This window comes from Eurosta solidaginis, chromosome 1 (genome assembly GCF_040869045.1).
Source record: "Eurosta solidaginis isolate ZX-2024a chromosome 1, ASM4086904v1, whole genome shotgun sequence".
In the NCBI taxonomy this organism is placed as follows: domain Eukaryota; kingdom Metazoa; phylum Arthropoda; class Insecta; order Diptera; family Tephritidae; genus Eurosta; species Eurosta solidaginis.
Window position 1 is genome coordinate 345,571,268 of NC_090319.1, and position 26,344 is coordinate 345,597,611.

Consider the following 26,344-nt stretch of genomic DNA (forward strand, 5'->3'; position numbering starts at 1 on the left):
GGTATCTTAGATATGTAGAAATTAAATAAAAGTGGGTATAGGATACCACCCTGTGGCACCCCTTGTTTAATTCTTCTTGATTTTGATGTTCGGAGAGTGTCTTTATCGTTAATACAACAACAACAACAGCTTATACAACGTAAGGCACAACTCCACCACTATCATGAAAATGTGATTCATTTCGTTCTTTACCTACATCTCTGAAAGCTTAAGTATTTAGTAGTAAATGCAATATTTTAATACATCTTATTTATATAATATATTTGTGTGAAATGGGCATAAGTTCCTTTTTTAATAATAACATTACCAACAAAAATTATATTTATATATATGTATTGTATTGTAGTAATAATCCATTTATAATTTTAAAACAAAAATCATAAACAACTATTCCATGTTTTACTTATCATACTACATCATTCATATCCACATCATTTGTTTACTCGTTTTTAATCAATATAGAAGTATTTTAAAATTTTCTTTATTTTAAATCTTTTATGTTGGTATTTTTTTTTTAATTGCGGACAATTACTGGTAAAATGTGAACGACATTTTCAAGTCGGCTACCAAAAGGAAAACTCATTATTACGTACAATAAAATATTCACTAGTTTCCAATTATTACATATTTTACATAGATTTGATTTTAAGTAAATAAGACATTTTATTTTCTATATTAATCAAAATAATTTTTATTTTCTTTGCAGTTGTTAACTCAGTAAGAATATTTCACATGAGACTCAACGTACAATTGTATTTATTTAAAATTTTTTTTATTTGAATGCCCTTGAATGTTTTGTTTGAATTTAAATTTAATTTTATCCAATGTTTTTTTTTTATTAGCAATACATACATGTAAAGACCCATACCGTTATGTCTTTTGACTTTTGCTTACATAGTTTTTTTTTTAATCTTAACTTGGTTTTTTTTTAATGCGACACACCCATCAGACGGTATTATTTATTAAATTATTATGTTATAAGAACATGTTTTATTTTATTTTCAGTTTCCCTTAATTTTATTTTAAGCTTTTTTTCTAAAATCAACCACATACTGTGTTGAACTGGAAACGGATATGATGTAGTTTTTTATTTTAACTATTTGCTATATTTTTTCTTATTACAATTTTTTAATTTTATATCTATGTATGTATAGATCGTACGAACCTACGAATACGTAAGCTATTTTTTTATATCCATTAACTACGTAAAATATATGTTTTGAAATTTTGTAATCAATATTATATAACAGCTTGTAAGTTTTCTAGGTATGCACATACGTTTTAGTATTTAAATTTCAGTAATTGTATTATATATATGTACGTTTATGTATTCAATTCATGTTTTGGGATTCAGTTATAAAGCGTGTACGTCACCAACCTGTTTCAGTTCTATTTTATATATAAGTGTCTGTGTGACTTAACAATACCGCCGTGTACGCAGATTCCAGGTAGTACTGCAACTCATTTGTGCCCGTGCCTATTCTTCATCAGAATCACCTTCACTTGAGTAACCTGTTTGTTGTGGTCTTCGAACAAAAGGAGCTGTTATTACTTGACTACAAAAGAAAAATTTTTAAAATAATTATACAAACTTTTCATTTATCTTATCTTATAACTTTAAATGAGTAATTCTTGTATATTTCTCTATTTGTATGTTTGTATAGCCGAACGACCTCGGGAACGGTTCAACCGATTTAAATGAAATTTGGCACAGATATAATGTATCACCTTCTAAGACTTTCTACCTAGGTGTTGCCACTCAGAATGTTTCAATATGGGTATCAAACGAAAGGTATTTCACTCCGCATTACAATATGGACGTTTTTGAGTAGGGCTGTCATTTAGGGTTGCCACCTATTCGAAATTAAAAAAAAAATTGCATGAGATATGCCGATATGGGTATCAAACGAAAGGTATTCCACTCCGCATTACAATAGGGACATTTTTGAGTAGGGTTGCCATTTAGGGTTGCCACCTATTCGAAATTAAAAAAATTGCATGAGATATGCCGATATCGGTATCAAACGAAAGGTATTTCACTCCGCATTACACTAGGGAAATTTTTGAGTAGGGTTGCCATTTAGGGTTGCCACCTGTTCGAAATCAAAAAAATTGCATGATATATGCCGACATGGGTATCAACCGAAAGGTATTTCACTTCGCATTACAATAGGGGACTTTTTGAGTAGGGTTGCCATTTAGGGTTGCCAACTATTCGAAATAAAAAAATAAAAAAAATGGATGATATATGCCGACATGGGTATCAAACGAAAGCTATTTCACTCCGCATTACAATAGGGACATTTTTCAGTAGGGTTGCCATTTAGGGTTGGGGCAGTTATACGAAATAGTAAAAGAGAACATTAAAGTTAAAAATCTTTAATACAATCTTATACATGACTCTACTTAATTTTCTTAATTTCACACACGCAAATAAAATTTAAATGCAATATTAAGGCACCGGGTCAAATTCTAGAAAAATATATTTAAATACATATTTTTGGCAAATATGAAATGAATAATTGCAATTTCTCACAGATTACTATTAGAAAGATTTCTTACCATAGCAAAAAGATATCTCACCATGGTAATTTGCTACCGTTGACCACTAGAGGCATATGTTCAATTTGAAAACGACATCTAACCATTTAACTACTTACCACCAGATGGCGCTTAGGGAAGTAAGTTGACATTTAATTAAATTGATAGTTGTCATTCGTGAAATTTACAAGTTTTTGGAATGTAATAAAATTGTGAGACTTTCATAGTGTATAACTAAAAAATGAAATTAATAATTCGGCGCATGAAGATACTCGAATTAAATAACTTAGTTCTCGATTTCACTAATTGTCATAACAATCCCTTATACTATAGGCTGGAATTACCCATTTCAAATTTTTCATTCCAGTTCATTTTGCGGTTAGTGTTTGATATGTTTTTGAAATCTATTTTTAAGGAAATAAAATATTGGTAAGTAAAAATATATTGTCACGGATATTAGCATCCCTAAGCTATACCATCACTAAGGCGATGCTAAGCGATGTTCACGTCAATAATCAAATCATGTATACACATATATAAGGCAGCCGAGAGATGTCACACACAGATGCATTTACTTATACGCCTATGTGTGTGCGAGAGACTGTAAACTACAAACTCACATACATCTGAGAGACGCTGAAAAGTAGAAAATTGTAAACAAGTAGAAACTATATGAGAACTATAAACACTCGAAATAGTTGGTAAGTTCTGGAAATAGAAGAGCCTAGATGTATGCAGCGTAAACTATAAACGCGGCACAAGCGAGTAAAATGTAATTCAGTTTGATTTGAATTGTCAAGCAGTTACGAGTAAGACGATATCTAGCGAGCAATAGCACTATTATTTTGAAAGTCAGTTTCCTTTAAGCTATCAGTTTGGTTATTAAGCTATTCGTTGCACAGTTTGAGTGTTATTGTGAAGTATTTTAATAAAGGCCATTTTTCCATTATTCAATATTGGAGTTATTTATTCAACAGTTTAGCGATACGATCCTAGCAAAAGGGCAAATAAGAGGATTTGCAGGAAATTCGTTACAATTGGTGTCAGAAGAGGAATTGTTGAATAAATTCCGAAGATTGGGAATACAACTTGGACATGGCAAAGTTCAGTGAATTGAAGATCCAGCAACTGAAAAAGGAGTTGGAGAACCGTGGATTAAATACAACCGGCATTAAGATCGAACTTCAAGCACGGCTACGAGAGGTAATGGAGTCGCAAGGAATTGATGTGGACGAGTATGCCTTTTGTCCTGATGGGGACGAGACAACAACAAAAATTGAAGAGAAAAATGAAACATCGCAGACAGTTACGAGCACAGACTTGAACATGATATTGGCTGCAATAGCTGCTCAAACATCGACAGTATCATCAATGTCGTCACATATATCATCCCAACTAGAATCGCAGGAGGCACGCATAACATCGAAGATTGAAGCACAAGAAACGCGTATGTCAGAAATGTCGACACAGATTACATCGAAGATTGAAGCACAAGAAACACGTATGTCAGAAATGTCGACACAGATTACATCGAAGATTGAAGCACAAGAAACGCGTATGGTAGAAATGTCGACACAGATTACATCAAAGATGGAGACACAACTGAAAGAACAAGAGGCACGCATAACAGTACAACTCGAAGCGCAAGAGGCGCGTATATCATCAAAACTCGAAGCACGTATGGACGAGAAAATAACGCAGTTTGAGGAAAAAATCGAAGCCGAGGTGGATGCTTTGAGAGGTCGTATACAAGAGTTGCAATTAAACCGCCCAGCTGTTTAAGCAAGCAATCCAAAGGTAAAAACACCATCCTTTGACGGTTCTGTTCCTTTCCAGGTCTTTAAGCTACAATTTGAGAAGACGTCGGCAGCTAACAACTGGAATGCTGAAGATAAAGTTGCAGCTCTGTTCGTGGCATTGAAAGGGCCAGCAGCCGAAATCCTACAGACGATTCCCGAAGGAGAGCGGAACAACTATGAAGCATTGATGGCCGCTGTCGAGAGACGTTATGGAAGCGAGCATAGAAAACAGATATTCCAAATTGAGTTGCAAAACCGCTACCAAAAAACAAATGAGACATTACAGGAGTTTGCTTCAGATATTGAAAGATTGGCTCATCTTGCAAATGCCGACGCACCCGTGGAATACACTGAAAGGGTAAAAATCCAGAGTTTCATAAATGGCATACGGGACGTCGAAACAAAGCGAGCTACATACGCAAACCCAAAGCCAACATTCGCAGAAACGGTGTCACAAGCTCTGATTCAGGAAACAGCGTCGCTTCTGTGTAAGCCAGTTTTCAAAGCACGCCGTGTGGAAGTAGAAAGGCCAGAGTGGGTAGACGCAATATTGGAGGCACTGAAAGGATCGCAAAAGCGAAGTGAAAAAGTTATCAAATGCTTCAAATGCGGGAAGTCCGGTCACATAGCACGTCATTGCGATCTTGGTCTTAATAGTTCCAACAATGTGAGTGGCCGTAAACGCAAAGCTGGAGGAGATGAGCAAGAGCGAGTAAGAGGTAGAGAGCTAGATCCAGCTATTGAATGCCCTGTGATATCTGTGTCGCAAATTGGAAGGAAATCAAGCAGTCTTACCGTCAGAGGGAATGTGGATGGCAAAGAACGAATACTGACTGTAGATACGGGCGCATCTCATTCCTTGATCCGATCTGACTTGGTCAACAGAAGAGTAAAACCGTTACCTGGAGCAAAGTTGCGTACGGTCACTGGCGAGTATAACCAAGTTCAGGGAGAAGTGATATGTGAAGTATTGATTGGGAAGGTCATGGTTCTACACAAATTTGTTGTGGCGGATATTGTTGATGAAGTTATATTGGGAGTGGATTTCTTGGTTGACCATGACATCAAGATCGATATGCAGAGAAGGGTGATGTGTTATGAGAACCAAGATGTGCCACTTAACTTTAGTTTGGAAAAAGGGTTCAGCAGTAATCGGGTACTGGTGGAGAAGACTCGACGAAGGCCACGAAATTCAAAGGTAAAGGTTGATGGAACAAATGGGCCTAACAAATCAAAACCGAAGGTACCTGTGAGAGAAATACTGGCATTGAAAAGCCCTAACGGACGTACTGAAACGAAGAAAGAATGCAAGGGTGGTTTCAAGCCTACTGTTGTGAAGCGTCGGAACGATACTGATTATGCAAAGGAAATCCGTCCAGCGCAAGCTCTGCGAAGTAGTTCTTCATTGGTCAAGCAACAGAGTGCGAGGGAACGATCCAGGATAATGAGTAGTAAGATGAAACACAGGTACGACAAGGAAAATAATTCGAAAGGTTTCTTGGCGGGAGATTTGGTACTGTTATACAACCCTCATCGGCGGAAAGGTGTTCCATCCAAATTTCGGTGCAGTTGGGAAGGCCCGTACAAGGTTGTGAAGAAGATCAGTGATACCATCTACCGCATACAAAGCATTGAGAAACCACGGAGTAGAAGAGTGGTACATTTGGCGATGCTAGCAGCGTTTAGATCGAGAGATTTGTCTGATCGGGACGATCAGACTTAGGTGGAGGGCAGTGTCACGGATATTAGCATCCCTAAGCTATACCATCACTAAGGCGATGCTAAGCGATGTTCACGTCAATAATCAAATCATGCATACACATATATAAGGCAGCCGAGAGATGTCACACACAGATGCATTTACTTATACGCCTATGTGTGTGCGAGAGACTGTAAACTACAAACTCACATACATCTGAGAGACGCTGAAAAGTAGAAAATTGTAAACAAGTAGAAACTATATGAGAACTATAAACACTCGAAATAGTTGGTAAGTTCTGAAAATAGAAGAGCCTAGATGTATGCAGCTAAACTATAAAAGCGGCACAAGCGAGTAAAATGTAATTCAGTTTGATTTGAATTGTCAAGCAGTTACGAGTAAGACGATATCTAGCGAGCAATAGCACTATTATTTTGAAAGTCAGTTTCCTTTAAGCTATCAGTTTGGTTATTAAGCTATTCCTTGCACAGTTTGAGTGTTATTGTGAAGTATTTTAATAAAGGCCATTTTTCCATTATTCAATATTGGAGTTATTTATTCAACAGTTTAGCGATACGATCCTAGCAAAAGGGCAAATAAGAGGATTTGCAGGAAATTCGTTACAATATAATATATGTACATATAAAAAAAGTAGAGTTTGATTAATGATGATGTTATAAATACACCTACATACTAGCCTTAAGTATTAAACTCGATACTATTAATAAGCATAATAATCGATACTAGCATTGAACTGTTATCTCTATTATTGAAATAAAGTAAGCATTGTTTACTATATAATTGGCAGCTTAAGTAGAATTTTCACCGATCAGCTGTTAGTTGCGCTACTTGGTAAAATTTACAATGAAAGTAAGTGATTCTACAGCATTGCAACAGATTACATGTAGAACAAAGTATGATATGCGGCATACTCGAAGATTGCCGAGCAAAGCTCGGTCGCCCAGGTACTTCAGTTTTATTAGATTTTTTTGAGGCGCAGAATAATTCCAGCGCAGGCAAAGACGTTTGAGTAGAGAATATAGAGGGTTTTGATAAAAGCTTCTAAGTATTCCAGCCTAAGATAAAATTATTCACTACACAGATAATAAGTAAATTTGGCTTACGCTATTCTCCGATAATGATTTAACCATTCTTCAAGCATTTGTGCAACCAACAGCGGTCGTTTGCGCAATTTCTGTTGCGCCACCAATAAGCCACCATCTGTAACGCATACATCTAACCATTGTCTCATTATAGCCTCTTCGCGTCCCATCTACGAATTGATACAATAAATATAACGTACTTATGAATGCCTAAAAAATATTCTATGGCTTACCTCTGCCTGTGTTAAAAAGTGTATTGGCAATAACTTTGATTCGCAATCCATCAACGGCAGATAACGCACATCTTCCGGCTCATCTCTACGTGAATCGATGCGTGCAAACGGTTCCATGGGCACAAGTGCACTAAAATGGCCGCGCGTGTATCCAAGTGCAATGGGTGATTTTATGCAGAAATTTTGGTCCCAAAATAAAGGCAAGTACAATCCTAGTTTTTTTTGTTTTTTGTATGAAAAAATATATTTTTGCAATTACTTTGAAATTTTTTATTATTTAAAAGCAATCAACAAATGCCCCCTTTTCATGCATCAAATCGGCTCACCTCCGGATCTTTTTCAGTATTATTTCGGGACTATTTTGAAAATATTTCGGGACACTATTGAAAGTATCTTCGGGCCTTTTCGAACCATGTTGGGAATGTATTTTGCTTTTTCGTAACAAGTCATGCCAGCTATCTGTGTTTGGCGGTAACATTCAAGTCATCTATTGATTTACTCTTTACATAATGTTGTACCTACTTTGCAGGTTTACAGTTTAATATTTACTTTTAATATTTGACTTTTATATATATATTTTTCTGTTGGTGAGCTCTAGGCCTCTTTTAAATAAAACAACTCGGTTTGTTGCTTGTATGTTGTTATGGTCTGCTGCTACGGTCTACGGCTACGATCCACTTGGGAGCGTGTTCACGCGAACACACCTAGCGATGTGGCGAAAGTTGCGATAAAAAAGATATCGAAAAAAAACAAGAAAAAGACAGACCGGCCATGACTACGAAAAAAAATCGGCCTTTTGGAAGATTGAGTTTCCGCCGTATACACCTAAGGAAAGAAAAAATTTGGTAAGGGAAACTAAATCAAGAAAAATCGCCGACCATCAACCATCAACCATTAGGCATGTTCAAGTGGCAACTGAGGACACTACCACCGGCGTAAAGGCCGGCACGAAGTTTTATCGCCACCTGGGTCTTTTGTTCACCTCGGACCACCGCGCCAACCACCACCAACGGTGCCTACTATTACCACGGGCATCACCATCGGTAGTACCTCCCCCAACTCCTTCATAAGCGCAACCACGAGCGCAACAACCATCAGACGTACCGCCACACCAGTTGCAACGCACGTAGCGGGGCCACGTACATAGGCTTGAGGCCATTAAGGTTAACACCAACAACAGGCGGTTCCACCGACCCCAAGACTAGCGCACCTTTATTAACTGCGCTCATACCGGCAATAATACCAGCCGCATCCTTACTAGCGCGCTCATACCGGCAATAACACTACTAGCGCATCTTTATTAACTGCGTCCATACCGGCACTAACACTACTAGCGCAACCCTTACCAACTACGACCAGATTGGGCTACAATAAACCTGCTACAATGACAATCACAGGACAGCGAATATAGGCCTGCGGGCATTCCAATTGCGACAACGAACATCAGCGGTTAAAGCGGTGAGTTCGTTCCACTACTGAACTAAAATTATGTATTTGTAGCCTTAACCTTTTTTTTAAATTATTTTTTTGACTCCGCAACATTATATAATGTTAATGTAGCCACAACTAAATTAAAAGTGAATTGTTTATATAAAACACAAAGACCAATGTGCTAACCCCAGCGGGTTAGGGGATCAGAATATACCCGCGGTAGGTATGCCTGTCGTAAGAGGCGACTAAAATACCAGATTCAAGGGGCTGTGTAGCGCAACCTTTCAGGTTGCCAGCGCAATATATAGCTTCTCCAAACCCAATTGTCAACCTCACCTATCCGCGGCGAATCCTGTTTCACTAACAGACGAGGCTCTGGCGACCCCAAGCTCCTCATGGAACTTGGGGGTAGGGAGGGAGGGAATGGCCTGAAGGTTTAATGTGGCCACATAAATCGTTCCCGAGATGGTCGGGCTAGCACCTTAATGGTGCTATGGTACCGGAGCGTACCGGATTTGTATCCGGCAAAGGACCATCACATCGATAACACTCCCCAAAGCCTTCGGGGAGCAACCTTATCGCTACAACAACAACAACAACAACAACCAATGTGCTAAATACCTTTGCACTGTAAATAGGATTGCAATTTGGTAGAAAAATGGAAAAATGAATTCTCTGTAGTTAAAAGCACTAATATTAAAAAAGCATAAAAACAACTCAAGATTGATAGTAATGTAAAGTTTATGTCCTATAACTAAAAACCACGAAGATCAATTTAACGTAACTATTTAGTGTTGCAAAAAAAAAGGGTATAAAGCTAATTAAAAGAAAAAAAAAACCATATTCGAGTATATATCTATGTAATGTTTAAGTCATAGTAAATTGCCTTTTTTCTACAAGAAAAAAATTTTAACCAACAAAAAAAACAAAGCATATTTTAATGGTCATGGGTGTGCAATTTATACTGCCTGTGAAACAAAGAAAAGGTGTTTCAGGTATTAAAATCTGCTTTGCGTTGTGGTAAAATTTTACTAATACATTTTTTTTATTGATGCCATCGTGGCGAATATGATTTTGGAGTGAGCAAAAGTGTTGATATTGTTTCGGTAAGGAATAAAGTTTTATTGGTGATTCAAGCTCAGTTGCATTATCAGTAAAATGCATTAACTCTATATTAAGAGACGCAAATAACAAGTAATGCGGGTTGGCTTGCGTTAGCAAAACAAAACTTTTTGTTGTATACATTTTTTTTTGGGTGACTGAGTCGAACTGAACCCGAAACAATACCAACCCTAACACTTACTTGTAAAACAGTTTACGTTTCACTTGAACAAGTAAAACGATTTCAGTAATTGTACTATAAGTTTAAAAGGTTCATGTTTTACCTGAACAGGTGAATGACTTCGGTAATTCTTCCATGAATCTAAAAGCTTACGTTTTGCTTGAGCTTGTGAAACAATATTTTTTGAGGGGTAGGATTTACCCCAAGTTTAGTCCTAGTTGCGTTTATGACTAATTTCTCAGCGCATAGTACATATTACTGTCATTATACTATGTGTAATACCGAATTGATGTTTAGTTAAACTCAAAGTAATTTTAATACAACAACTATTAATTTTGTAAGGGGCCCCAATTAGCAGAAGTTGTATCCAAACTGTACAGCCCTAAGATAGATTTGTAAAAAAAAAAAGGAGAAAAAAGGGCATTTGACCAAAGTTCTACAAAAAAAAAGATTTTCTTTCATTACATATATAGTATATTTTTATTTTAGTACATATATAGCCTTTTTGATTGCTATAACATTTTTTCGAAAAAATTTGTTTATAAGCTTAAATAGGTTCCAAAACCCTTGTAGTAGGAAGTAAGAGAAAACAAAAGAGAAATCTATGTTAGTAGTAATAATGAGCATTGAATAAATTTGTTGACAATATGGGAATGCTGACTTCCTTACTTGTTTAGAAGGCACTTAGGGCACACAGGTAAGGGGCCACCGAAATACAGGTGCGTCGGTGGCCATGGTTATTGAGGGTGGGACAAGCACCGGGCGTCGCAACACCACCCGCGGCGCCCCCTATATATATTCGGCCCTTTATGTTTATTTTCCCTTTGGTTATTTTATTTTAATTTCAGCAGTTTTTTTTTAGTTTGGTTTTTAGAGTTAGTAACCGGTCATGTCCGGTTCGGTAATTTTTTTTTGCGCCAGTTTTTTTTGAATTTTAGATTTTTGAATTTTTTTGAATGTTAACGGTCTGTCCGTGACATCCGGTTCAGCCGGATGTTGTTTTAGTTTGAATTATAAGCGTTTTGAGTCGGTCTCTGCGCTTCTGTCAGTTTGTTTTGAATTCGACAGCTGCTCGTTTTGATAGGCATGATAGGAACTTTTTTCTGTTTATGGCGCAGGAACAGTAAGGTTGGCAAGGACCCGCCCCAGCCGACAATGACTAGCCACTGTGCACCAACACATCATGCCGACCGCCTTCCTTACTGATTCCATAGTAAATGCAACTCCATAACAATGTATTTAATTATTCGATATTTCGATCTCAATCTGAGATCATCATCAGGAATCTTCCGCTGTGATGCAAAGTCATACAAGCAACAAACCGAGTTGTTTTATTTAAAAGAGGCCTAGAGCTCACCAACAGAAAAATATATATATTTATTCATTAACGGCCAATAAACAAATTAATTATTTTGGCTTTTATTATATCTAGTCCGTAAGATTTTTGATCATGGACTGAATTAGCTAAACTAAACTTAACTAAAATTGAGCGATAGTGTGGAAATGGGGTGAAACTGAAATTAGCAAAGAAGGCAAGTACAACAAGCGAAATGGTTAGGCGACTGTGATTTGCAGCGAGTTGACCGTGGTTCGATCCTCGCGAAAGCCGTTGGAAAAAAATTACGAAATTGCCTGAAGATGATGAAGTGGCGGTTTTCGAAATGGTACCATCGCAATATGCCAGTAATTCTTTCCTTCTTTTCAGTTTTACCCAATAAAAAAACCAAAAAATAAAATTTAATTACCGGTGTTAAGCTAATGAATTCTAAAATTGAACATACCATTAAACATTTAAAAGTCAATAACAATCGTTTTTTCCTGGATATTGGGGTGTCAACGATAACGAACCGTCTTGTCTGTTTAGCCGATAAAACATCGTAAACAAGCTAATAGCCATCATTCGGCCATAATGATCCGGAGCCAGATAAACAATGTAAATGCAACAACAACGATTTGAGCCAGATAAAACCAATGTCTGGTTCAATTTGTGAGCCAGATAATTTGTTAAATTATTGTCTTCAGTTTGGCAACATCGCCTTTAATAAGCCAATTTTTTTTAATTAAAGATCCAGAGACTCCCGTGAGAATTGAGCGTGATACGGAGCTAGAAAACTCACTGGATGATGACTAATAACTCGTCGATATCGGTTGTCCCCGAGAATAAACTGTTGTTAACGCTACGATAACAAATCCATAAGACCCCCAGCGGGTTAGGTAGTCAGAATATACCCGCGGTAGGTATGCCTGTCGTAAGAGGCGACTAAAATACCAGATTCAAGGGGCTGTGTAGCACAACCCTTCAGGTTGCCAGCGCAATATATAGCTTCTCCAAACCCAATTTTCAACCTCACCTACTCGCGGCGAATCCTGTTTCACTAACAGACGAAGCTCTGGCGACCCTAAGCTCCTCATAGAACTTGCGGTTGGGGAGGGAGGGGATGGCCTGAAGGTTTAATGTGGCCACATAAATCCTTCCCGAGATGGTCGGCCTAGCACCTTAATGGTGCTGTGGTACCGGAGCGTACCGGATCTGTATCCGGCAAAGGACCATCGCATTGATAACACTCCCCAAAGCCTTCGGGGAGCAACCTTATCGCTCAACAACAACAACAACAACAACAACGCAAGCGACAGACATTTTAACGCTTCCCAAGGCAGTCGGTTCTATGTACCGGAGCGACTGGGGATTTTTCCCGACCAATGACTGTCATTTCAGTGTACCCCATTTAATTTATTGCGTCCCTCCCACAAATTGTCATCCTCCCAGCAGCTCCTTGCAGCAGGACTGCTCCATATTCTCTTACTCCGGGAAGGCATCGAATCCAATCCGGGTCCGTCTCCTGACCCCGGTCCTGAGAAATGGTTTTGCTGCATCTGCCGGAAAAGAATATTTTTAGGACGGTCATACTCTGTTCAGTGTGTCTCGTGTAAGGGATGGTTGCATCGGACAGGTTGTTCTGGGTTTGATCCCAAAACCCGACGTCCACGTAACTTATAAATCTTTTGTGGCTCCTTGCTGTTCACGCCCAAGGGCGTCCCGTAGTCTACGCCTAAGCGCCCCCCACTACCTTCCAGCGGCCCCGCTGCTCAGCAAGCCACAACAAGTACCCGCTGCTGCTCGTGCCCACGGCGCCAACAACTCAAACAGCTGCTACCACTCATAACTACTACCTTCGTAGTATAGTCGGTAGCAATGCTGAGCATCAGCCCCTGCCCCGTCTTCTTCCCCCCTCTTTTCCGGCAGCAATCGTGTAGGTCAGGGAAACAGACTCTTAGTTCCTACCTCCGTTTGCACCGTTTGCCAGCACAGAATATATATGTTTGCGACATCCGCCCAATGCAGCTCCTGCCTTGGGTGGTGCCACTTTCCTAGATGTTCTGGTCTCCGCGACGGCAACCCCCCGACGGGTTTCATCGCGCCATGTTGCCAGGTCGCAAACCCAAATCATCCGGGTACCCCAATGCTTGCCCAAGGACGCCCAGTCCCAGGGCCACAACAGCAATTGCGTCCTGGCCTTCCACAACCCAGGCGTAGTCACCCGTCACTTACCCCCCGAGTGGCGGCGCCCCCCCCTTATGCACTTCAGAATTCTGCAGTTAAACTGTAATGGACTAACTGGGAAGATTACGGAGATAGTCGATTTCATGAAGCGGCACAACATCCGCATTGCTGCGATTCAAGAGACTAAACTCACAGCAAGATCTGCATTGCAAACCTGCCCTGGGTATAATATCCACAGGAAAGACCGCGAGAGCGGAAATGGAGGCGGCCTCGCGTTTATCATAAACCACTCTGTGCAATATTATATATTTGATCCTGGCATCGACCGCAGGGACAATGTCTTAGAACGTCAAGGCCTATCTGTCCGGTCAGGCGATGCAAACCTAGAAATCATCAACATCTACATCCCTACTACCACCTGTTGCTCCAGTGGATACCGCCCTAATATCAGAGCCTTACTCACTGGCAACAATCGCATTATCTTAGGCGATTTCAATGCCCATCACGATCTATGGCAGTCAAACTTACGGGCGGACAGTAGGGGTGAGATGTTGGCCGATCAAATAGAAGAAACGACGTTCTGCACAATAAACGGAGACGCCCCACACGTATGGTAGGAAGCTATCACAGTTCGCCAGATATCTCAATCGTGAGCGCAGAACTCGTAAACTGCGTCAACTGGCAGCCGATGGTAACATTGGCATCCGACCACCTGCCTATACTTATTTCGCTCGAGCGTACCGCCGACTTCATCGTCACCGAAAAACGCACTTTCATAAACTTCAAAAAAGGAAAGTGGGAAGAATATAAATCTTTTACAGACAACCTCTTTGCTGCCCTTCCTATCCCGACTGATGCCCGCCAAGGGGAGTGTGCCTTCCGTAAGGTCATTGAATCCGCTTCGGCACGTTTCATTCCCGCCGGGAGAATTCCCGAAATCCGGCCCCACTACCCGGCGGAGGCCGCAAACTTAGCGAGAGAACGTGACCTTATAAGACAGCTTGATCCAGGCGACCCCAAATAAGGGATATAAACCAACGCATCAGATTGCTTGTGGACGAACACAAGCGGGCGAAATGGGAGGAGCACCTAAGAGGTTGGGTAAACTTTGGTCCACCGTAAAGTCCCTATCGAATCCGACTAAGCACAAAGACAAAGTTTCCATCGCCTTTGGCGACAAAGTGCTGTTGGATGCGAAAAAATGCGCGAGCGCTTTCTGCCGACAATATATAATGCATTCTACTGTCGACAAAGATAGACGGAGGGCCAATAGACACGCACATAAACACAAATTCAGCGCGTCACCAATCACCATCACCGCTAAAGAGGTTGAGGACGCCATTGGTGGCGCTAAACCATCCAAAGCAGTCGGCCCAGACGGCATAGCCATGCCGATGCTTAAAAGCCTAGGGAAAGAGGGTTTCAAATATTTAGCGCATGTCTTCAACCTGTCTCTTTCCACCTTTGTCATACCCGAGAAATGGAAAATGGCCAAGGTGATCCCGCTACTAAAGCCTGGGAAACCAGCTAACATAGGAGAGTCGTATCGTCCGATATCTCTCTCCTATCGCCAGTAGCAAAGACCTTGAAGCAATTTGGTCCCTTATTTCCAAGCAAATTTGCAGCTAGCCTCTCATCAGCATGGCTTCAGAAAACTCCATAGCACTACCACCGCGCTAAATGCCATTAGCACCCAGATAAATTGCGGCTTAAATCAATACCCCCACCATAGAACAGTACTCGTAGCGCTAGACCTATCAAAAGCTTTTGATACGGTCAACCATGGCTCGTTACTGCAAGACCTGGAAGGGTCTACCCTTCCCCCATGTCTTAAAAGGTGGACCGCAAATTATCTGGGTGGTCGGCAGGCATCGGTGCAATTTAGAAACGAAACATCAAAACCAAGGAGAATTAAACAAGGGGTGCCACAGGGTGGTGTCCTATCCCCACTTTTGTTTAATTTCTACATATCTAAGCTACCTTCACCACCGGAAGGAGTCACAATCGTTTCCTACGCCGATGACTACACAATAATGGCCACAGGCCCAGGCCCAACGATCGATGAGCTATGCAATGAAATAAACGGCTACCTCCCTGATCTCTCCAGTTTTTTCGCCTGGCGGAACCTGGCATTATCACCGCCTAAATCTTCCGCGACCTTATTTACAACATGGACGCCCCAAATGTCGACAATTTTGAACATCCACGTCGATGGCACTACGCTACCGACTGTCCTACACCCCAAAATCTTGGGTGTGACGTTTGATCAGGATCTACATTTTGGTGAGCACGCAGCCGCAATTGTTCCGAGAATTCAGAGCCGTAACAAAATCCTCAAATCCCTCCCTGGCAGTACCTTGGGAAAAGATAAAGAAACGCTCATGACTACAAAAAGCAATTAGCCAGCCGATTACGTGCTACGCGTCACCCATATGGGCGCCAAGCCTAAAAATTACCCACTGGAAAAAGCTACAAGCCTGGCAAAATACTGCTCTCAGAATTGCCACGGGCTGCCTTCTTATGTCCCCCGAACACCATCTGCATAATTAGGAGAGAATACTCCCCATCAGGGAGAGAAATGAGATGCTGACCAAACAGTTCCTGTTGAATACCCAGAAACCTGAGCATCCCAACAGACATCTGATTGATGAACCAGCACCGCCTAGGGCTTAAGGAGTCATCTCCGTAAGCATTTTGAGGAAATACGGGAACCCAGCCGTATGAAGCGAAAAAACACAAGCAGGTCCTTGGTGAACTCCATAAACAGGCGTCGGACCTTTATGCCGGGAATTGCCCGGTGAATCCAGTACTCAAAGAAAAGATTCCAAAACTCGCGGAGGGCGAACGCATACTCCCCAGGGAAACGCGTGTCACTCTTGCTAAACTTCGTTCTGGATACTGTAACAGGTTAAACTCTTACCTATCCAGAATCAACCCCGACACACAAAATGTATGCCCCGCTTGCAATGTGTCCCCACATGACACCAACCATCTCTTTAATTGTAATGTGGAACAAACGCCTCAAACACCACTTTCCTTATGGTCCACCCCTGTTGAAACAGCAAGTTTCCTTGGACTCCCGTTAGAGGATATTGATGACAATTTGTGATCGGTCGCGGCTGTTAGGTGGGGCGAAGCATTGCTACAACAACAACAGAAATTTAACATATTGATATCGATTTTCAGTCAAAAAAGTATTAAAGAAGTTCCAAAATGATTCCAAATAACTCAAAACATAATCCCGAAAAAGTCCCAAAGTATTCGCGAAATGGGACTGACATAAGGTTTGCTGTCTCCGAAATATAATAACAAAAATCCCCGGTTCTCAAATAGTTTTTAAATATTTTGAAGTTGAACAAATATAATAAAAATGCCCGTAGTAAATCCTAAAAGGCACCGAAAATAATCCGGAAAAAGCCCTGAAGTTTGCACGAGAATCGAGAAGATCCATAAATACGTCGAAAGCTTTTTGACAATTGACGTCAAATATTCACAAAATTCTGAAGTAATAGTCTCTCATCTTTTTAGAGACTGACCTAAAAATGACCTAGAAGGCTCAACGTGAACATACCAAGTCGTTCTCTAGATGGTCGGGTTGTACCTTAATGGTACCAGTTATCGGTAGGTGCAGGACTTATATCCGGCAAAGGGCCATCAACATGAAACCACTACCCAATACCTTCTGGGACTGTATTTATCGATAAAACCACAACAACATCAAAACTTAAAAATTTACCATCAAAGTAAATCCCAAAAGGCACCGAAAATAATCCGGAAAAGGTCCTGAAGTTTGCACGAGAATCGAGAAGATCCATAAATACGTCGAACGCTTTTTGACAATTGACGTCAAATATTCACAAAATTCTGAGGTAATTGTCTCTCATCTTTTTAGAGACTGTCCTAAAAATGACCTGGGAGGCTCAACGTGAACATACCAAGTCGTTCTCTAGATGGTCGGGTTGTACCTTAATGGTACCAGTTACCAGTAGGTGCAGGATTTATATCCGGCAAAGGGCCATCAACATCGAAACCAATACCTTCTGGGACTGTATTTATCGTTAAAGCCACAACAACAGCATCAAAACTTAAAAATTTACCATCAAAGTAAATCCCAAAAGGCACCGAAAATAATCCGGAAAAGGTCCTGAAGTTTTCACGAGAATCGAGAAGATCCATAAATACGTCGAAAGCTTTTTGACAGTTGAAGTCAAATATTCACAAAATTCTCTATCTTTTTAGAGACTGTCCAAAAATGACCTGGGAGGCTCAACGTGAATATACCAAGTCGTTCTCTAGATGGTCGGGCTAGTACCCTAATGGTACCAGTTACCGGAAGGTGCAGGACTTATATCCACAAAGGGCCATCAACACCGAAACCAGTACCCAATACCTTCTGGGAATGTCTTTATCGTCAAGACCACAACAACATCAAAATTTAAAAATTTACCTTCAAATCTCGCATAGCCAATATCTTCTCCACGAAAACTTTTTACATATTTTACTCCATAAACAATAATTGGTCTACGCAGTATATGAGCCAAAGCAAATATGTGCAGCTGTTCCAATGAAGAACCCGGTTGGCTAGCTAAGGAAAGCAAATTACTCCAATCATCTTGCCATTGAGCATCTTCCAATGTAAATTGTAACATTGATGCTTGCCACTTTTCATATTCTTTCCAACGTGTATAAAAACTAAAAATACAAAAAAAAGGAAAAATCACAGTATGGGTATGATTGCGATACCTGATACTAAATAAATATTTACATTGGACCACATTGATGTAACGTATCTGCCAAGGCGCGTCTTAGTGTATTATCCCGATCGAACACACCCCAAGTTGCTTGCATTGCTGAATCTAAGAGACAATCACCTGCGCTACGATTCCATAAGACTAAGAGGCGGGAGCCTAAACGTGCTGTTATCTCTAGTGACCAGTTTAGAGCAGGTGGAGAATTTTCTAATTGTTTCTGCGCATCACGATCCAAAAGTTCATCATACAGTTGCTCTTGAATTTGGATTGGCAATTCTTCTATTTCAACTGGCAAAGCGAATGTGGCATGCTCTTGTACATATAAGCAATTGAATGCAGTTTTACGCATACGCAACGTATTAGCAAAGTGCCTACGTATATCAGCAGCTAAATCTGGTGCAACATAGGACGGGACGCGCTTAATCCCCGGACCAGATCCCGATATCTGTGCTAACAACATAGGTAACATCTCCTCACGATGAAAACGTATCGCCAAATGAATGAGGGTGTGTCCAACATCAAAAGCTGAGTTGCGATTAAGTATAGCAATTTCAGTAGCAGTTAAAGCGCGTGCAGGATTACCACCACACGACAAATATGCCTCCACAGCGCTGTAGTTATTTTCCACAACACCTTTGAAGAATGAAATATTCAAATCCATGCTTAAGAAATATGAAAAAAGGAATTAAATTGGTTTTTATTACCCAGGCAAGCATTTAACCATTGCCAATCAACCTGTTGCCTTATTTGTCGTTGGCGCCGCTCTTGACGCTCTTGCATTGTATCACAGTTGTTTATAGTCTCAGAAGATCCTACGGGAAGTAAATCAATGTGTACGAAGATAGTTTTAAAATACGTGTACAATAAGGAGATGAGTGTTTTACTAACCTAGTTGGTATATATGTTTCTTGTTGAATGAATTATTCGTTGAAACTGTTATATCATGATTCTCATCCTTAGCGCTAGGCGATTTGTTGCAAACCGAAGCTGAAGTGGTGGTGTTGATGGTGTTATTATCTCCCAATGACGTAATGCTAGTTGCATTACCATCACGCGGTTCGCCACACATTGAACATTTAAGACTTTTTGGCCAATTTTCATAAGTACATGCCTAATGGGGAAGAACGGCCAAAATTTTTATAAATTGGGTTAACAAATGATTACAATCTTGTAACATACATGACAAGCCCATTTGGCTACATAACAATTCTGCAAAGATGTGGATGAACTGTTTTGTTGTTGTTGTGACGTATTAGCGATATTATTCAAATGTGTTGTATTAACCGTTGTTGTTGTAGCAGTAGTAGAAGCATTAATCAAATTAGTAATAGTGGACGATTGTTCAAATAGCCTAAGTCTATTTGAAGCTGCAGCGCCACCGCCTATAGATTGATTATAGCAACCAACATTTGCGTTTTTAATATATTGCGCATTGTGACTGCTTGCTTCATTTCTATTTGATTCTGCTAAATTACTAGCATTTAAATCCATATCATTTGCAATACGTAAAGATTTTAAATGATGTTTAATATTGTTGGATGTTGAAATAGTACTAGTAGTATTTGTAATGTTGGTTATAACAGCACCACAATCACTAACATCCAACTTTTTTGGTCGCCTATCTCTATATACTTGTGCACTATCAATTGTATCCATAGCCGATGCAGTTGCTGCATCTTCATCACTATTACAAACCTGTTGCTCTATCATATTTATATCAACAGCAGTAGCGCCACGTTTAGTGCAACATTGTACACAACGTAAACTACGTGGCCAATTCAAATAGGTGCACATTTTACATGCCCACTTGGGGCATTCTGAAGTACAGGCAGTTGCTGGTGGTAATGTAATTGGCGGTACGTCTTGACTGCGCTGTGTTTGTGAGTAGTAAGCATTAAAGCTAGATGCTTCAACGACATCAGCTGCTGCGCCACGCTGCTCTTCATCGCCATCAAATGCGGTTTGTGGTGGACTCAAACTGAAATGGCAAATGGTTTTAAATATAAGTTAGCATTTTATTTAATCTAAAATCAAAATATACCGAAATATATCCTCATTTACGTTCGGTTTTGAACCTTTGCACATAGTGCATCTAAGCGAAGAAGGAAAATTCGCATAAGTGCAATAATCACATGTCCACTTTTCCTCTTTGCTAGCATCGGAATCGGACATTTCTTTGGCCGGTACAAAGCAAAATATTTTGAGAGATACTCAAAATGTAAAAACTACAAAAAGCTCACGTTCAAAATTCGTATATTTAAGAAAATGTGTCCAGTATATTTTGGAGCTGTTCAGAGCGCACTTCGTTCTTTGTATCCAATGCCAGTTTTAAGGTTACTTTCCAGTTGAAATTATTAAATCAAATTGTAACAATATCCTGAGCACATTAGAACAGTCCTCTATTTGCTGGAGTAAAGACATATACTTTTTGTGTGCATGAATATTTTTATTGACGCGGTCGATGGATAATTTTATGCTGAAGGACACATAGGACGTAGACACGTTTTTGTCGGCCAAGGACGACGAGCAGCATCAACAGATATGGAATACAAAAACAAATAAAAAAATAGGAATAATTAACCATTGGCAATGTCAATCGGACTTGTCCTTGACACTAAGTACATAAGTCAGATTAACGCTGTCTACATAGGTTCCTATGCACATATTTATGTACATATATATCTACATGTTTCCATAATTAACTTAACTTATTCATGCTTAAAAATATAAAATAGAATATAATAATGATAAGATTAGTGAATGTCTTTATTCTCAAAGCTTCCACGTACAACCATGAAATAGGATAAAAATCGAAAATTATATTCCCTAATAGACACATACACACATTCTATATATGTACTTACACGTCTTTGACAATTTCTAATTGCGATTTTTAATTTGTGTAGGAAACAAAGAAAAAGGCAAATATCAAAACGAACAGCTAGCACAAAACTTTCACTGCACCACCACCAGTATTGGGAAAAATTACATGAAAAGTATTCCACAAAAAACCAAAAATAATCACCTCCCGCCCCTATGCTTTTAGACCTTCAACGGGTAATTGCAGCTCACACGCACTCGCACTTGTAATCGACGTGCCGCAATTTTAGTTATCAACTTCGAATTTGTTTATTTCATGATATTTAGTTCTTTTTTTTTTTTGAATTTTTGCAAAATTGCAACAAATATCAAAAATTAATGAACTCAACTCGAGGAAAACGAAATTGGACCACAAATTTATTACTTCAATATTTTGACAGCTATAAGCATTGTAAATTTTACCAAGTAGCGCAACTAACAGCTGATCGGTGAAAATTCGCACATTCACACGCACAGTTCTCGACTCAGTTTCAAAAAAAAACTTTAGATTATTTAATTCAAATTTTAAAGTGAGATAATCCTTACAAATTTATGTATACAGAATATATATGGCGTTTTTGTTGTTATTGAAACAATAGTTTTATTTATATTAAAGCTTTTATCATTTTTTTTTGTAACTTGGAAAAATCTCCGAACACCATTCCTTCATTATATGACATTCGACTGCCTAGTCCACTGCCTTCCACTCTATTCGCAACATAACCTCTACTTAAGCTGCCAAACTATATAGTAAACAATGGCTATAAGTTCGTTCGCAGTAATCAACACTGGAGATCGAAATGCGTTCGAAAAGCAATGTATTCAAATATGGTTGAACAAATTCATGATTCAATCACAAGGAGTTTGCTTAGCTGACACATTTGTTGACAATTGACACCATTTTGCTGCCAAATTAAATTGACATCCGTTAACTGTGTTGTTTCTTTGCGATTTTTCGAAAAAATATTAGTAATAGAAATAGGAAATAACCCTCCAAAAACGCTCCACGTCATTTTACTAGTCATTTTACGGTCATTAATCGACGCGTATTAATCTCGAGATCAATAATCCGATGGCGGAAAAAAAATGGTAATAGTCTAGTTGAGGGGTCGACTGCTAATACGCTAGCAAAAATATCGAGAGAGGTGTCAAACGACGCGTCTTGACATCAGTATTAATAATCCGAAGGCGGAAAATAAAAATTTTAACGCGTTCAAAAGATATTAACGAAAAACCGAAAAATGACCCGCGGGTACCTCCGAAACCGGGGGTCGGATCCATAGTATTTTTGCGCAGAACACCTTTTTGCGTTGGCGGCCTTCGGCCCCGATTATAAAAAATAACCCTGGGCTACGCCATGCCAAGTCCGGGTGTGTGATATAACCGTGGCTACCGCCACGGTGATGCACAATTTTTTTTGGGGGTACAAACACAACAACAACCACATGGAAATCGCCAACTTCAAATGCAAGTATCTCCGGACAGAGATAAAATTTTTCTTTTCCGCCATCGTGTTGAAATTCTATTTCATGTGGCAACTCTGTTTTTCATTTGCAACTTGTAATCGCATTTTTTGCTTTGCGAATTCTTTCTTTGTATTCGCCATTTTAACTTACGAATAATTCTTTTCTATCTGTGTGTATCTAACCGACGTTGAAGTAAGTCGAAATAAACATTCTTTATTGTTCAGAAGAGCGGCTGTTTTTATTTTAAATTAGAGGACCTCCAACAGGTTATGGGCCCAGCCCCTACATAAAGTGCTAAGAAAAATGAACAATTCCTCGTTTTTTAATGTTGAGAAGTTGGATGAGTCCAACTATGACGCATGGTGCGTTCAAGTAAAAAGTATACTTGTATACAAGGAGCTCTGGGATGTGGTGTCAGGTGCACTTATGCAGCCAGCTACAGAAGCCGAAGACGCTGAACAAAAAGCATGGAAATCGAGTGATGAGAAGGCCATGGCAACAATTGTGTTAAGCCTAACGCCAATACAAATTGCCTACGTGAAAAAATGCAAAACAGCAAAAGAAGCATGGAGTGTGTTGCAGGATATACATCGACCAAAAGGCCCTGCGCGAAAGGTGTCTTTATTTAAGCAGCTACTGGATATGCGCATGGCAGAAAGTGATAAAGTACAACAATATCTAAGCAATTTTTCGAGTATAGTTGAGAAGCTAGCAGAAATTGGTATAGATCTGCAGGAGGAGTTATTTGTAATAATGCTCCTAGCTAGTCTTCCGAAGTCTTTCGAAAATTTAGTTGTCGCGTTAGAGTCACGCGATGAGCTTCCAAAGCTGAGTTTGTTAAAAATTAAATTGCTTGAGGAAGAGCAACGTCGAAAAATGAGTGTGTCGCCTATTGCAGAAAGTAGCGTGCAAGTTTTCATGGCACATGAAAAGGGTAAAAGCAGTGGCAGCAAGTCGTCGCAGCGAAGTAAATGTTCTAGAAATCGATCGAACTTAAAATGTTTTAGTTGTGGACGCACGGGTCATTTTGCTGCACAATGCAACAAAAGCAACAAAAACCAGGAACAGACAGATAAAACAAACGAGAAACCAAAAGCATTTACTCTGTTCTCAGCGTTTGAGTCAAACAACTTGCAGTCGAACGTATGGTGTATCGATAGCGGAGCCACGTCGCATATGTGTTGTGACAGAAACATGTTCGATGAGTTGAATGAATACAATGAAAACATTTTGTTAGCTGGTAACAAATGTATAGAAGCAATGGGAAAGGGAACAGTTCGACTAAAAGCAGAAGGGAAAGAAATCCAGCTGATTGATGTACTTTATGTTCCTGTATTGCAATGCAATTTTATTTCAGTATCGAAAGCAGTGAAAAATAACCTTTGTGTTAAATTTGCAAAAGATTTTGTCACGGTATATGAAAACAACGGCAGCGTAATATTGCGTGGAAACAAAGTTGGTGGTATATTTTTGTTCACAGAAAATAAGAAAATGTTATTCTTTGCAGGCCAGCAGAATGAAGCAATGAAGTGGCATGCACGGTATGGTCATTTGAACTATGACAGCATGCTGTAAGACGACCATCGTCACGGTCGCCATGTAAGACGACCATTGTCACGGTCGCCATGTAAGATGACCATCGTGGTCATCTTTATTCTTGCGTCGTAGTTGACGCAGGTTATCGCCCAAAAAGCTTTAACGCAACTTGAGTAAAGCACACAGTATTAATTGCGTAGACTTCTCGCACATACACTGCTTCTAATACCAAAACAAGAAACTGATGAACTTTACTCTTTAAATATATTCTTTTTAAAATTTATTTGTTGAATATAAAAATGTTCACAAACTTAGAAAATTTAATATATATGTATATATATATATATATGTGAGCTGCTGAAAACTTTGCTTCTTGACGAGTTGAATGCGCGAAATTAATTGGCGTCATTCGAAGTGACGTTTATGAAGGTAACCCTCATGGTGAGTGATTGGTGTGGTCACAAAAATTGACGTGGTTAATATTTAATGATTGATGTTATGGTCACTCAACACTTATCATAAGGGTTGCCTTACATCATCCCCCTTTGGAAAAGAAGAATTGGCCAAATTCTTCTGTCCCAAACGTGATGTATTTTATCTTAATAAAAGTTTAAGACTGTTAAACTAAATTTAAATCTACATCTATGTTTAGATCTAAATTAAAAATGAAATTCTAAAGTCTAATTCTAAAGTAGGACTTAAATTTAATTTTTATAATTAAAAACAATTTTTTGTGTTTTAATTCTACTGTATGAATTAAGTTCTTAATTTTTAATGATTGTTTAAATTTATTTGAATTCATTGTCTTTTTTTCAGGTTTGGAAGAAAAACATTTTATTTCTAATTTAACAATAGAGATTAACTTTAAATAATCTTGAATTTAAAAATTTAATTTAATTAATTTTTCTTATTCTATTTTTATGTACTATTTTTTTCTTTTTCGTTTCGTCATCAATTAACGTGACGTTTACGCCGTCAATACCTATTACGGTATACGGACCAATATAGATACTACTATGCTTGTCGCGGGGTTCTTTTTCAAGCAATACCTTGTCAAATACCTTGACAGATATTGGTTGTGAACTTTTGTTATATCCGGTTTGATTTTTTAATTTGTGTTCTGTAACTGTTTTATTCGCTATTTCGTGAGTTTTTTGAAAACGAAATCTAACTTCTTTCGAATAGTTTTCTATGTTATAAATCGGGTCTATTTTATCGGTTTGCAGTTCTTTTGGTAAATTAGCTGCTTTGCCAAATACTAATTCATATGGTGAGAATTTATTATCGAATACTGTGTTTGTTGTTGTGTTATGAAGAAAAGTGAAATATTTCAAGTAAACATCCCAGTCGGAAAAATTGGGATTTAGAAAAGATCTTAAATATTCATTGAAAACTCTGTGATTTCGCTCTACTGTGCCAAGGGTTTCATGATGGTACGCTGTGGAAAATTTATGTTCTATTTTTAATAGTTTTGTTAACTCTGAAAAAATTTCATTTTTGTATTCGGTACCTAAATCAGTTTTAATCGTCTTCATAATGCCATATATTAGTATGAAATTTTCAAAAATAGCTGATGCGACCGTTTTTGCACTTTTGTCAGGTATCGCAATCGTTACTAAGTATTTGCTGAGATCGCATATAATGGTGACAGCGAACTTGTTACCATTATCGGATTGAGGTAGAGGTCCTATAGTGTCAATGACAACAATGTCGAATGGCTTACATGGTGTTTCGGTTAGGACTAAATTTTCTTTTGTTTTTGGCTTAACCTTATTCAAAAGACATTTTTCGCAGTTTTTAACAAATTTCGCTATATCGCGCGTCATGCCTTTCCAATAATATTTGGTTCTGAGTTTTGCATAAACTTTTTTGCTACCGAAATGTCCTCCTAAAATTGGGTCGGTATGGTAAGTTGTTATTAATTGTTGTTTTTTGTCTTCGTCTGTCACAGTTTCTACGGGTTCGGTTAGGACGATTTCTAAATGTTTTAAAATTTTATTCCCAGTGGTTTTCAGATCTGATATCGAAAAATATTTAAAAAGATTATCATTTTTTTGCAATTCAATTATATTAATATTGCGCTTGCCAGCTTCTTTTTGTAGCTTCAAAAGTAATTCATCTAAATGTATTATTTTGTTAGCA

The 26,344-nt window shown here is 38.9% G+C and overlaps 1 protein-coding gene across 6 annotated transcripts; it reads right to left on the reverse strand.

Moving 5' to 3' along the window:
- Window positions 1-234: 234 nt before the first annotated feature.
- On the reverse strand, window positions 235-21,601 carry trbd (trabid). Of its 6 annotated transcripts, XM_067762500.1 has the most exons (11): window positions 21,367-21,599; window positions 21,206-21,299; window positions 20,383-20,817; window positions 19,521-20,319; window positions 19,230-19,452; window positions 19,046-19,153; window positions 18,356-18,974; window positions 18,038-18,282; window positions 7,376-7,587; window positions 7,164-7,312; window positions 235-1,556 (listed from the first exon to the last, which is right to left on the reverse strand). In XM_067762500.1, exons 3-11 carry the CDS (start codon window positions 20,511-20,513, stop codon window positions 1,478-1,480), a joined length of 2,565 nt encoding a protein of 854 aa, XP_067618601.1. In that variant the 5' UTR covers window positions 20,514-20,817; window positions 21,206-21,299; window positions 21,367-21,599; the 3' UTR covers window positions 235-1,477. The 6 variants fall into 6 exon arrangements, with proteins under 6 accessions (XP_067618601.1, XP_067618602.1, XP_067618600.1 ...); XM_067762501.1 differs by lacking the exon at window positions 21,206-21,299; XM_067762499.1 differs by having other exon boundaries at window positions 21,206-21,599.
- Between the last annotated feature and the right edge of the window lie 4,743 nt (window positions 21,602-26,344).